This window comes from Sturnus vulgaris, chromosome 29 (assembly GCF_052056855.1).
Source record: "Sturnus vulgaris isolate bStuVul1 chromosome 29, bStuVul1.hap1, whole genome shotgun sequence".
In the NCBI taxonomy this organism is placed as follows: domain Eukaryota; kingdom Metazoa; phylum Chordata; class Aves; order Passeriformes; family Sturnidae; genus Sturnus; species Sturnus vulgaris.
Genome location: NC_142271.1, coordinates 5,629,153 through 5,642,535, shown reverse-complemented (window position 1 = coordinate 5,642,535; position 13,383 = coordinate 5,629,153). Strand labels below are relative to the sequence as shown.

Here is a 13,383-nt window from a genome sequence, read left to right as displayed (position 1 = left end):
CAGCACGTTCAGGCTGCTCCTGGCCCTGGCAATCCTCTCAGGAGCCCCTCCATTGCCCCCTGGCTCTTCCAAAGTGCTTTGGGACCCATCAGGCACCTGCAGGCGTGGGGAGGAGCTGCAGCTCTGGAGGAGTTGCTGGGTGGCCTTGCTGCAGGATCCAGGGTGGGGAATCAGTCCCCTCATGCAGGGACTTATTCAGCTGTTTTTTCTGGCACCGGGAATTCCATCCTGAGTCAGCCTGGTGGAAACACCCGTAATGAAAACAGACAGGTAATTTAATCATGGAAAGTTCCTACAAAGAGATTCGATGTCTTCTAATGGGAGCCTGCAGGGAGGGACTGGGAGGGGATGCAGAGATCCCCCAGCACTGGCACTACCTGGGCACAACACCTGGGGGAACTCTCCTGCCAGAGGTGTGGTGGGGGCTCCATGTCAGATTAGATCCTTGAGTGGCTCCTACACGGCCACATCCCGGTGGCACAATGTGGTATTTTGCTAATCTCTGGTGATAAAGCCCAGCTTAGCCTGCAGCTGCTTTGTGGGGGTATTAGAGAGCTCAGTGTGAGCCCGGCTCTGCAGCTCCCTGCACCCAGCACATCCTGCTCCTCCATGAGGGGCTGCTGATGGCCCTGCGAGCCAGGGATGAGTTTGGATTTGCAGATTATGTCATTAGGCACTTCTCAGGAGAGATTTGTAAACATCCAGCGGGAGGGAAGGGCTGGGTCTGGTCCAGGCAGCTCCTCGGGTTCATGTCCCAGTGGAGCAGCCTGTGCTGTGTCCTCCTGGGCTCTGCTGTCCCTCTGATCCCGGTTCCAGCTCCCTGAGGTGCCTCTCCCATCCCAACACACCTGTGCTCCACCCGTCCCCACCCTGCTTCCCTCTGTGCCCCTCTCCTTGACCCTTCCCATCCCATAATCCTGTCAGGAGAGGAAACACAGGGAGAGAGAAGAGGGGACAGAACCAAACTGGGGCCCAGCCCTGTCCCTCTGCTCCCCTCTCCCCCATCACCGTGCCAGGACAAGCCCTGGATTTGGGATGAGCCTGGAGGTGCAGGGCTGTTCCCACGCCGCTGCTCCAGGGACAGCTCAGGAGTTGTCTGGCCCCGGGAGGGCACCCATCCATGAGAAAGAAGAGTTATTTCCCTCTCCAAACGTCAACAAGAAGCTTCCTGCTGTGTGAGATGATCCCTTTCTTCTTCCTCGGCCGCAGGAATCATCGCTCTTCTCTGACATCATCATTTGTTGCCGTGGAAACCGAGCCCTGAGCAAGAAGTGCAGTGGAGCATCCTGGTGCCAGTGGGTGCCCCCCAGCCCCGGGCTGTGGGCAGGGGGCTCTGGGCGACCCGGGGGTCTCACACCCACCCAGGGAAGGGGGCAGGGGGCTCTGCTGTGCCCTCACCCTGACAGAGAAGCCCAGGGCTGCTCCCTGGCCTGTGTGGGGGCAGGAGGGTGCAGGCAGCACCCAGCACCCCGTGCTGTGTCCCAAGGCTCCCATTGCAGGCTCAGCTCCAAGCCCTCCCAGGCTGGAGGAGCCATCGGGCTCTCGGCGCTGTCTCCAGCCCAGCGCTGCAATTCCCAGTTGGAATTGGTCTGCACCAGCCTTGTCCACTGGTATCTCTCTTTATTAGCCCTGTCTGACCTCATTACTCGAAAGAAGCTCAATTTAACGAGCTGCCGGTGCCCTGAGGGAACTCTGCAAAACAGTTGTTTTTCACAAAGGCTGCTGATCCTTCATGTCCGGGCTCCCATTGCCGGCTGGCCATTAATCAGCGTTTTCGCGGTGGTGGCTGTGGGTTCCTGACAGCCCCCTGCTCCTGCTGGTTGTTCCTCAGGTGATTCTCGTTCCTCAGGTGATTCTCGTTCCTCAGGTGATTCTCGTCCCTCTGTCCCTGGTGCAGCCTGGGTGACTCAGGTGGCAGCACCCAGTAAGGCACTGGCATCATACTGGTGCGAATCTGCCTCTAATTCTTGGTATTTCACGGGGGCTGTGATGATCCTAATTCTCACAGGTGGGATTAAAGCAGGATTTGACCTTCTGCCCTTTGGGTGATTTTGCTTTCTGAAAATTCAGGGCTTTTGAGGCAGGTTTGGGCTGGCAGCTTAACCCTGCCAGAGCTCCTGTGCCTGACTCAGTGTTGACCAGATCACTCACATTCCCACAAATGTTCTTTTACAACCCTGAACACTCGGGAGGTGAAGGGAGAAGGAGAAATCCAGAAAATAAATGTGTTTGCGTGTATACCCAAGATGGCTGTGCATGGCAGGAGGCACCGGGGCCCTTCCCAAGGGGAGGATTTATTGGGAGCAGGGGGCAGGGGAGCCTCTCTGCTCTGGGAGTGTGGAGATCCCCTGGCATTTCCAGCTGGGGTGGCTCCTTTCTCAGCTACATCACAAGATGCTTAAAAACCTTCTCTCTTCATGGGGACACGGACCAGAGAAAAGAGCCGGCCCTTTCTGTGCTCCATCCTGCCTCTTCTGAAGGTTCAGGATTTGGGTTTCCCTGTCCTTTAGGAAGGGAGTATTGGCGCAGCAAAAAGGGCTGGGGCAGCACAGCCCAGCGTGAGGCTGGAGCCGAGACATCCCTGGGATCAGAGCTTTGGATCTCTGGGATCAGAGCTTTGGTATCTCTGGGATCAGAGTTTTGGCATCTCCAGTATCAGAGTTTTGGATCTCCGGGATCAGAGTTTTGGCATCTCCAGGATCAGAGTTTTGGATCTCTGGGATCAGAGCTTTTCCAGGGCCGTGTTCTCTCTCCTGGGTGGGCAGCAGGCGCATCCCGGTACATTCCCGATAATTCCCGGCAATTGCCGGCACATCTCAACACATTCCCGGCAATTCCCGGGGATACCCGACAATTCCCGGCAATTCCAAGCACATTCCCGACAATTCCCGACAATTCCCGGCAATTCCAAGCACATTCCCGACAATTCCCGACAATTCCCGACAATTCCCGACAATTCCCGACAATTTCCGGCAATTCCAAGCACATTCCCGACAATTTCCGACAATTCCCGACAATTCCCAAAACATTCCCGATAATTCCCGGCAATTCCCGGCCAGCCTGCGAGCCCTTGGCTCTCCCAGCCCCGCACACGCCGCGTTGCCGTCCAGCGGCTCTCCAAACACAAATCCTGGTGGGAAGAACAATGGACAGCGTTTGTTTATCCTCCCCTTTCCCCTCGCGCAGCTCCCGAGAACATCAATTATTAATTTTGGGAAGAGCAGGCTGCTGGCAGGGATGGCGTTTGGCACAGCCCGGGCAGGTTTTCCTGCGGGAGCAGGAGTTGTTTTGGAGGGATTGGATGGATGGATGGATGGATGGATGGATGGATGGATGATAGAAGGATGCTTGGAGCCCAAACTGAACAGACCGTGTGGTGCTCAGCTGGGCTGGGCTGCCTTTGCCACCCTGAATCCTGCACACAGGAAAGTGGCTGCAGTATCTCCAGATTTTAAGCAGGGATAAAGCTCCAGGAGGATTCCGTGTCAGGAAGAGGTGATGGAGATTGTCCAAGTGTCACTCTATAGCTGTCCAGAGAATTTAAAAATACCTTTGCAAAATCTCGGCTTTGCTGTTGGCTGTAGAGTTTTGTGGTTTCCTTTCAGGCTTATTTTAGAGAGAATCTTAAAAGTTTACAATTTTCCTTCCACCTGGATGGTCAATCACAGCTCACTGGCGGTCCCTGTGCTCTCCTTGCAGCCACAAAACTCTCTCATTATTTCTCCTGGATTGGCAAAATCACATTGGCTCCAGTGGAGATGGAACCTTTGCTCCAGCTCCTGCTCCCACACTGCCCCTGCTCCATCTCCAGCTTGGAGCTGAGATTTTTGAATTCATTCCTTCTCCTACCTTGTCCTTCTCTTCCTCCTCACCTCGCCCCATCATCCCCCAAGACAAAGCTGCTGTGGGGTCCCCCCTGACGTGTGTTTGTCCCCGCAGATCCGGGCTGACGGCCCCCCCCAGGGCGGGATCCAGTACGAGGTGGTGACGGTGTTCAAGGACGGGAGCCCGGTGCTGCGGGACATGGCCTTCTCCATCGACCACAAGTACCTGTACGTCATGGCAGAGCGCCAGGTGAGTGTCCTGCCCGGGGGATCCCAGCTCCCTTCGCCCAGCAATGGGCTCTGCAGCGCACAGAGCTCAGCCCCGCACTGCTGGGATGGGAACAACATTGGAATACCGGGAGGAGCTCGGGTTTTTCTGTCCCTGAGCAGAGATTGGCATCAGTGCTTGGGGGAGATGGTGCCTGCTTGTTCCTGGCTGGCAGGGATGGGAGCTGAGCTGCTTTGGGGCTCTGAGCCTGAGCAAGGGTTCCAGGGCTGCTGCTCGTGCAGTGGGGCTGCCAGGCTGAGGGGCTGCAAGGTTTGTCTGGAGCATCCTTGAGCACAGAACCCCAGAATCCCTGAGGCTGCAAAATCCCTGCAGGGTCATCAATTCCATCCCAATCCCAATCCCCACCTCATCCCCAGCTCAGAGCTCTGAGTGCCAACATCCAGCATTCCTTGGACACCTCCAGGATGGGCACCCCAAACCTCCCTGGGCACTCCTGCCAAGGCCTGACCACCCTTGCTGTGACCAAACTCATCCTGGGATGGCTGAATTGATGGTGGCTTTTTTTCCCTCTGTATTTCTTTGTTCAGTTACTCTCCAGCGTGTTTGAGGGGGTTGCCAGTGAGTTCTGCTGCTGCACAGAGGGGGGCACCAAGCCCCATTAACCCTGGCTCTGCTCTGTGCCAGCTCTGCTCCTGCCCCAGGGTGGTGCCCACCCCAAAAAAGCACAACCCAAGTGATTATGGTGGGAATTGATGGCTGGCAGCTGGTGCTGGGGGAGCCAGAGTGATGCCAATAATCTGGGGGCTTCTGTTCCTCTCTGAGGCTCACATCCACACAGAACACCCAGATTTCCAGGCTCACTGGCTCTGCTGAGCGTTTTTTGGGTGTTCCTCACGACTGGGGGTTCAGGTTAATGGGGCTGGTGCCTGTGGGTGCTGGGGACAGGAGAGGGGTGCACCTGGAGGTGTCTGGGTGCTGTTAAATGGTTCTGTGATTCAGATTTCCACCTGTCCTCCCTCTCCCTGCTCCGAGATGCTGCAGGGAGGTGCTGCTGTGGTCAGGGATGTTGTGATGGAGGTGAAGAGCAGCTCTCCCTGTACCCTGCACTGGGAGCTCCCAGCTCCTCCCAGAGCCAGCAGAAATGTTTTTTTTCTGACCTGCAGCAAGAAAAGAAAAAAATTGAGAAATCCTTTCCTTGGTTATGAAGTCATTTAAAAGCAGGGGAAGAAATGTTTTAGAGGAGGGCAAAGTCCTGTCCCTGCTAAAAGCCTGGAGTGAGTGAATCCCTGAGGCTGAGGGAGACATTTTGTGCTTGTTTGAGCCACTCGGGGACAGACACTTGCATGAGCAGCCACAAATTCCAGATCCCATCGCAGCCTGGGCTGGGATTAGATGGCAATAATGAGGATCTGTGCAAACTTTGCAATTGAATTATTTTATTCAAATGTTAATGCTTGGTCACTTTGTGCAGGAGCCACGTGCTGCCCATGCTCCCACCAGGGAGGAAACGACCCAGTGTGGATCTCAAACAGTTGAGGAAGTGTTTTCATTAGGAGCAAAGTCCGGGGGGAATGCCTCTAACTCATCTTTTATGAGGCAAGAGCGTCTTAATATTCATCAAAGCACTAATTTGCTTAATTGTGAAACAAAAAGATGTGAAGAGAATTAGCAAATAATAGAATATTCCTGGAACATTAGTTCCATTTTCAGCCACGGCTCTGCCTTGGGGAGACTCCAGGGGCTGTTGCCTCTCATTCCTTGCAGGATTTGTCTCAGGATTTGCCTGCTGCCCTTGCAGCACTGCGTGCTCTGGCTCCCAAAATCCCAGCATCCATGCATATGGATCCTGTCAGCTCCTGTGACCCCAGTGCCCCCATCCTGGCAATGTGGTAGTTCAGCAAAGTGCAGACAAGAATTTATTTTTTCCCTGGGTTCTCTGTAAAGGAGGCTGATGATTGAAAAGGGGTCAGCACCAAGAGGAGCAGAGAGGTGCAGCAGCTCCAGAGGGCTGAGGCTAAAAATGGTGGGAGTGCCCTCAGAAGGACTGAGAATGTACAGAAAAAAAAAAAAAAAATAGAAAAAAACAACAGCCTCTGAAGGCTGGAAATTGAGAACAAACTGAAATTCTGCCCCAGCAAAATGCCACAGAGAGCAGCTGCTCCCAGCAGGGATGTTAATGTGGGGGGAGGATTGTCCAGAGCAGGGATTTGGGATCTGCTGAGACAGGAACGGGCAATGCCTGGGTCAGGACACGGCTCTGGGATGTGGGCTGGGGTTTTGGGGAGCTGAGCTGGGGAAGGTGCTCCCCAACAGAGCTGGTGGCACCTCCTGACTCCTCTGGGCTTGGGGATGGGATCTGGGAGCAGCCCTGGGGGTGTGCTCAGGGAATTTGGGCTGTGGGGATGTTCCTATAAAGGATGGGGCTGAGGGATTGGGGCTGTGGGGATGCTCCTATAAAGGATGGGGCTGAGGGATTGGGGCTCTGGGGATGCTCCTTGGCACAGATCCCACCTCCCCTCCGTGCAGGCAGCCCCAGGCCCTGTCTGTGCCCGAATGCAGGGAAAAGAGCCTCTCCCTGCTCAGATCTGGAGCTGTGCTTGCAGGCTCAGCCCTTCCCCACTCCCCTGGCTCCTGTCCCAGCCCTGTCTGTGCTTTGCTCCAGTTTTTTCCTCCCTCTCTTTTTTTTTTTTTTTTTTTGAGCTCTCCCTGAGCCTTTCATGTCTCGCTGCCAACTCCTTCCAAAGCTGAATATTTGACATTTGATTTCACTCCCACAAAGCACAGAAGCAACAGTTGCACAGCCCAGTCCGGGGGAGAGAGGAATAAAGAAACTTTTGCTTCCAGGCACTGGGAGCTCTTGAACCACTCGGTTAAGGGTGGTTATTGGGAGTTCTTTTGGGTTCCTCTCCCGCAGCACCTGGTTTCAAACACTCAGAGGGGGGAAGAGAACTGGTTCTGACCCTGTTTAAAGCAGGAATTCATTTCTCAGGGTTGGTGGAGCAGACAGAGCCCATTTCTGCACACGGGCTGAGCAAGGCTCGGGGAGAGCTGGGGGGAGATGGAGATGATGGAGATGAGATGGAGATGATGAAGATGATGGAGATAGAGATGGGTGGCATTGCAGGAGCTTTGTGGGGCTCCAGGGTGGGAATAGCAGTGGATTTGGCAGAGTTATTCTCCCCAAAATCCTGTTTTTTGGGTCCTGTCCCCAAATTCACCATGGGGTCTGTGGTGGGTCGGGGTTGAGGGGACCATGGCTTTTCTCAGCCACTGCCCAGTGTGAGCTGCCTCATTTTTCACAGGCAAGTTCAATTAACAACTTCTATCAGGAAAAAAAAAAACCCACAACACAAAAAAACTCAAAAAATCAAATATTGAAGTGGAATTGGTCACGTTGCTGCTTCACTGGCCTTGGTTTAGACCTGGGGGCGCACCCAGGGCTGCTCAAACAGCAGGTGAGGGGTTAATGGCAATGCATGACAAATGTGGGGCCACCAAAGCCCCCTGATTAAAAAATTCCCGTTTTTCACTGAGTCTGTCACAGAGCCCACACCAACAAAAAAATCTGCACAAAATCTTCTCTGCTCCTTCCTTGCAGAGGGAAGGGCTGAGAGGAGGAGGCTGCTGAGGATGCTGAGGATGCTGAGGATGCTGAGGCTCTGTAATTCAGTCCTGAGCATTCATTATCCGGGTTTTTTTCCAATGTCTGAAAGCTTCAATTCGATCAATCCTGCGGGATGAGGGGGATTTGGGGACCCCAAGGCTGCAGGAGCCCCCTCTGCTCCCCGGGGCAGGGCTGGGCTCCCACTGCCCCAGCCAGCCCAGCCCAGCCTGCAGCCCGGCCACTGTGAAAGCATCAGCAAAGCTGGGGCCAAAGATTTTCACAGCTCTCCACAGAAGAAGGAATTTGGTTATTTTTAAGGCAGGAGTGAGAGGAGCTCAATCAAACCCGGGGCAGGGATTGCCAGCTCCAAAAGATTTCACCACCTAATCAAGGGCTGCAGACGTGGAATTTAAATCAGCAGGATCGAAATGCTCGCAGGAAATGCTGGCTGGGAGGAACAGCCTTGTGTTAGTGGTGAGGAAAACATCCCAAAATTCCCCTCCCATAAACATCCTCCACAATCCCTGCACCAAAATTCACCCCCCCAGAAACATCCTCCATAATCCCTGCACCAAAATTCATCTCCCATAAACATCCTCTGCAATTCCTGCACCAAAATTCCCCTCCCATATATAAACAATTCCTGCACCAGAATTCCTCTTCCATAAACTTCCTCCCCAGCTCCTGCACCTTTCAGTGGCTCAGGAGCTGCTGCTCCCAGCCCAGCCGGGGTCACTCCGTGGTTAATTCAGCCACGGGGGGATGATTTCCCTCTGCTTTTCCGAGCAATGTGGCAGAGCAGCCTCTGCTCTGGCTGGGAGCCTCAGCATTCCCCAGGCACAGATAAGAGCCCAGAATCAGGCAGTGAATGCCAATTAACACAGCAGAGCTCTGAGGGATCCTCTGCTCCTGCGGGGAGTGCTGGATGTGCCCACTGTGGGAGAAGCTGGGCTTTGGGGGGCACAGTTTCGTGTTCTTTGGTAGGATCAGAGAGCCACGGAATGGTTTGGGTTGGGAGGAACATTAAAACTCATCTCATTGCACCCCAGGTTGCTCCAAACCCCATCCAGGCTGGCTCTGCACTCTCCAGGGATGGGGCAGCCACAGCTCCTCCTGATTTCTTCCCAGAATTGTTGCTTTTCCACCGATTGAATCCCCCCCTCCCTCTCCACATCCATCACCGTGGCTTTAGGTAAAGAAATTGTCTTTTAGTCTGCTCTGGGAGCAGTGAAATATTTGCTTTGCCAGTGTCCCTGTGGCAGGAGCTGCAGCTCTCCGGGGATAATTTGTTGTGCATTCCCCTGTCCTCTAACCCCGAGAAGTCTCAGTCCTGTGAAAACTGCTTTGCTCTGGACTGAACTTTCTGGATGCTGGGTGAGGGGGAGGCAGACAGGAGCTGCCCAGATGATTTAGGAGAGGTTGGGATTGGAGTGAGGGCTGAGAAAAACAGGGGAGCCCATCAGTCCTGGAGCAGCAGGGCTGTAAATACCGATGGTGTCCTGAAAAGAACTGAGAAAACATGATAAAAAATGCAAGAGATGTGGATAAAAGGGTCTGGAGTCATCAAGAGGGAAAAAAAAAATGAACTGATTAAATTTTTAACTACATTATCTGCTAGTTGAACAGCCAGTTAGCTGGACATAATCTCAGCAAACTTTGAACTGGCACAGGGAAAAGGGCTGGGCTGAATCCCACCAGAGGTGTCCAAAATCCGGCCTCCCCTGGGCTCCTCCACCTGTGCCCATGAGCTGGGGCAGAGGGAGCTCGGGATGGGGACAGGATCCCGTGGAGGAAGGGCTGTGCTCCTCTTCCACACCACCTGCTCCTCCTCCAGCCCCCCCAAAATCCGACCCAACGCCTCCTTGTTCCCCCTTCCCTCCCCTCCCTGCCGTCAATTAGGAATAATGAAGAAATTCCGCTAAAAAACTTGTCTGAGATCATTAACGATACCTCCCTGACAAGGAGGATGTGTTAATTAACATCAATTGACCAAAAAAGCTGCAGCCCAGCCAGGTGGGACGACCTGCTGGCAGCTCTGCTCTCCTGCTGCCAGCACATTTGTCAGCCTGCAGAGCCCTGGCCCTGCTGGGGCTCGTGTGCTGCTGGCCAGGCTGGTCCCAGTGCCTCCCACAGCCCCCAGACACAAAACAAACGTGGGCAGCTCAGGGCAGAAGCCTTGGAGGTCGGGAATCCTTGAAGGATGAACTTTCCGGGAAGGAGTGGAGCAGAGCTCGGCGGTGTGAGCTCGGGGTCAGTGGATTTGTTTTTCCTCCGTGAGTTATGGTTCACACATTGCTCATGTGGTTGTTCCTTTCAAGTGCTGGCTGCTTTTGCCCGCAGTTTGTTTGTTTTGCTTTGGTTTTTCTTTGTATTAGAGCTGTTTCTTCCCCTGCCACTCACAGCCACAGGGTTCCCACGTGTTTGCTTCCCTTCCCAATTCCTCCTCTTCCACGGATCCATTGTTTCATTTCCAGGCGAGACACCACAGTCCTGAAGTATTTCTAGAATTTCCCTGACGTGCACATGGACAGAGCCTCAGCTCTCAGTGCTGCAGGGTTTGCAGAGGGACCTGGGGCATCTTCAGGAGCTGGGGGCAGCTCTGATGTCACCACCATTGGATGGATTTGATGCTCCATCCTGAAAGAATGGATTCCCAGAATTTTTTGGGGGGTTGGAAAGGACCTTAAAGCTCATCCATTCCAGCCCCTGCCATGGACAGGGACACCATCCACTGCCCAGAGCCTGACCCAGCTCTGTGGGTGCTGCAGATGCTCGAGGCTGGGTTTGGGATGAGCAGAGCCCTGGCTTTGCTGCAGGATTTCCTGTCTGGATGGACAGACAGACCCAGGTTTCCTCACCAGCAGTGAAAGGACAGAGCCGTGTTCCCAGGAGGGGAAAGGGCTTGAAAGAGAGACCTGAAATGTCACACCCAGTGCTCTGAAACTGAAAAGCAAATTTGGATTCCTGTTGCTCTTTAAAGTTTCCCCATTCCCGTGGCCCTGGAATAGTTTTCCTGCCCAGCAGATGAGTTTGGGGGGCACTGAGCCAGGAATTGCTCACACAGGGCACCAACAGCAAGGAAACATAACTCACAATATGCTGAGGGGAGCTCTGAAATTGCACAAATTATTCTATTTTATACTTTAATTAGTTTGAATTAGCAATGGGAATAGATGCATAAAATGATCCAGTGAAGGGTGAAATGGAAAAAGGGCTGTGGTGTGGAGGATCACTTTATTATTGTGGGCTTTGTGCAGACAATGTGCAGGAGCTTGTCCTGCTGGATCCTTTTCCTGTGAGGACTGGCCTCATCCCTGGAAGTGTTTCCCTCACCCCTGGCAGTGCCCAAGGCCAGGGTTTGGGGCAGTGGGAGGTGTCCCTGCCCATGGCACTGCTTGGGGTTTAAAATCCATCCCAACCCAAACCATTCCTGGGTCTGTGACTCTGCCAAATTCCAGCTCTGTCCTGCAGTGCTTCCCCTGGATCAGGCTCTGCCTGCTCTCCTCAAAAGCCTGGGACAAAGTGACACTTTTCTGGTGGCTGGGTGGGCTGGGGGAGCAGCTGAGACCCCCCAGCATTGACCTCTCCAGGCTTCCAGCTCCTGCCTGGGCTGGCTCTGAGGCTCTAAGGGGCAGAGGGATTTAAGAGAGTTCAAATCCAGCCTGACCCTTAAACCCTGAGCATCTTCTTCCTTTTTCTCCTATTCCCCTGAAGGTTCTGAAAAACTCCCCCAGATGAGGTGGAACTTGACTCAAGCTCCTGCAGGTTCCAGACAGGTTGAAATTGATGGATGTGCCCCAGGGAAAGTGGCTGGAATGGTCTTGCAAGCTGGGACTAAATATAAAAGTTAAGGCTGGTAGTAAAGCAGAAAAAAACCAACTTTTTGTGAGGTTTGCTCTTGCTCTCCCTCCTCCTCCTCCTCTGGAAAAATATTTCCCACTATAACTTTGCTGTGGCAAAAAAATGTTGACATTTTCTGGAGCTTGGATCTGGAGGGAGGCACAGGGAATTCTCTGGGATGTTCCTGGAGAACACATCCAGCACATTCCAATGGAAATCCCGAGCACCCAACCTGGTGCAGATCCTGCTTTTCTCAACAAGAATTCCCCTCCAGCCTCGGGTGTCCCTCCAGCCCCATCCCTGTGCTGTCCCAAGGAGCCACTTGATGACTGTGGCATTTCTGGCTGATGCTGGGAGGGCAAGGAGCTCCATCAATAATCCTGTATTTATTTGAGAATGAACAGGAATGTGCCTGGCAGACTAAACACTGCCTGCTCCCCCTGCACCAGGGACAGCCCCAGCCCTGCCCAGGGCCCTGCCAAGAGTGCTGGGGGCCAGACAGAGAGGGGGAGCAGCAATCCTGGCCTGGAGCTTTCTGTGTGGGTGTTAAAGAAATTATTTTTATTGTAATCAAGCTTGGAACGTGCTGCTCACACAGGGGGATTGTTGTTTTCCCTCTTTATTTTCCCTCTGCCTTTTTCCACTGATTTCTCTGCATCAACCCCCACCAGCCTGTGAACATTTTGCTCTCCACTTCCAGATTTATCCTCCTTATGAGATGGTGCAGCAATTTCACTTTTTAGATCAGGATTAAAGCACAGAGATGCTGTGTGACCCATCCTAAATCACACAGAAAATCTGGAAACCCCCCAAATCCTCAGTCCCACTGCCATCCTTCACTTCACTGCCGTCCAGGTGGATGCTCCAACAAGGAAAAGGAGGGAAGAGAAGACACAGGGCGTGGATTGCAGTGCCAGATTTTTTATGAAGACCCCATCAACGTGGGCATTACCTTCCCAACTGCAAATATTCCTGTGGAGTGAACCTTTAGATGGATCAATATCCATGAGAAACTGATTCCATAAAACCCCCTTGGAAGCTGCAGCAAACACCCCAGTGGCTGTCCCCGAGGGGGATGCCCCTGGCAGGGCACACAGGTGTGCTGGGCACCAGGGCTGGGTCCTGGGGAGCTCTGGGAGCTCCTGCCCTGCCTGCAGAGCAGCTGGCAGTGGCCGTAGCCAGCGGCGTTTTCCAGGCTTGGCTGAGCAGGGCTGATCCTTCCTGGCAGCCCTGCAGGTGCACAGGGGTTTTCGTGTGAGCTGTCACCTGGGGATATTTATAGACTCTGGGAACTTCCTCTCTTCCCTCCAAACCTCCTGACACTCTGCAAGAGCCAAACTTCTGGGTTTGATGGCAAAAAAAGCAAAGCTCAAGGGGGGGTTTTGCTGTTCCTGCCTTGGAGCCCAAATTTCACAGAGCATCCCCACGGCTCTGTCCCTTCCCAAGCACAAACAGAAGAGATCCCTCATTCCCTCATTCCCTCATTCCCTCATTCCCTCATTCCCTCATTCCAGCTGCAGACAGAGCAGGGCAGAGAATCTGGGGCTTGAATCTGCACGGAGGGCTCATGCAGCAGCTTTGTGCTGTGTTTGCAAAGGGGACAGAGACAGGAGCACACGGTGACAAATGTGTGCTGCCAGGATTGCTCACCAGCCTTGGGTAGGGAGAAACCGGGAATGCTGGGGGTTTGCTCCTCCCAGGAGGGTGGGGAGGCTGCTTTGGGAGGGGGAAGAGGCCGTGTTTGGGGGGATGGAGGAGCCGTGTTTGGGGGGATGGAGGGGCCGTGTTTGGGGGGATGGAGGGGCCGTGTTTGGGAGGATGGAGTAACGAGTGTGCAACGGGTGTGCAACGAGTGTCGAGCAATAGATCAGCGGTCATTAGCAATC

General features: G+C 53.8%; 1 protein-coding gene across 1 annotated transcript in view; it reads left to right on the top strand.

The window, feature by feature from the left end:
• PLXNA2 (plexin A2) overlaps positions 1-13,383 on the top strand; it is a 137,210-nt gene that overhangs the window by 45,585 nt on the left and 78,242 nt on the right. The window contains exon 4 of the mRNA XM_014872645.2: positions 3,940-4,074. Within this exon, the coding sequence (XP_014728131.2) occupies positions 3,940-4,074 (135 nt within the window). The remainder of the gene's footprint in view (positions 1-3,939; positions 4,075-13,383) is intronic.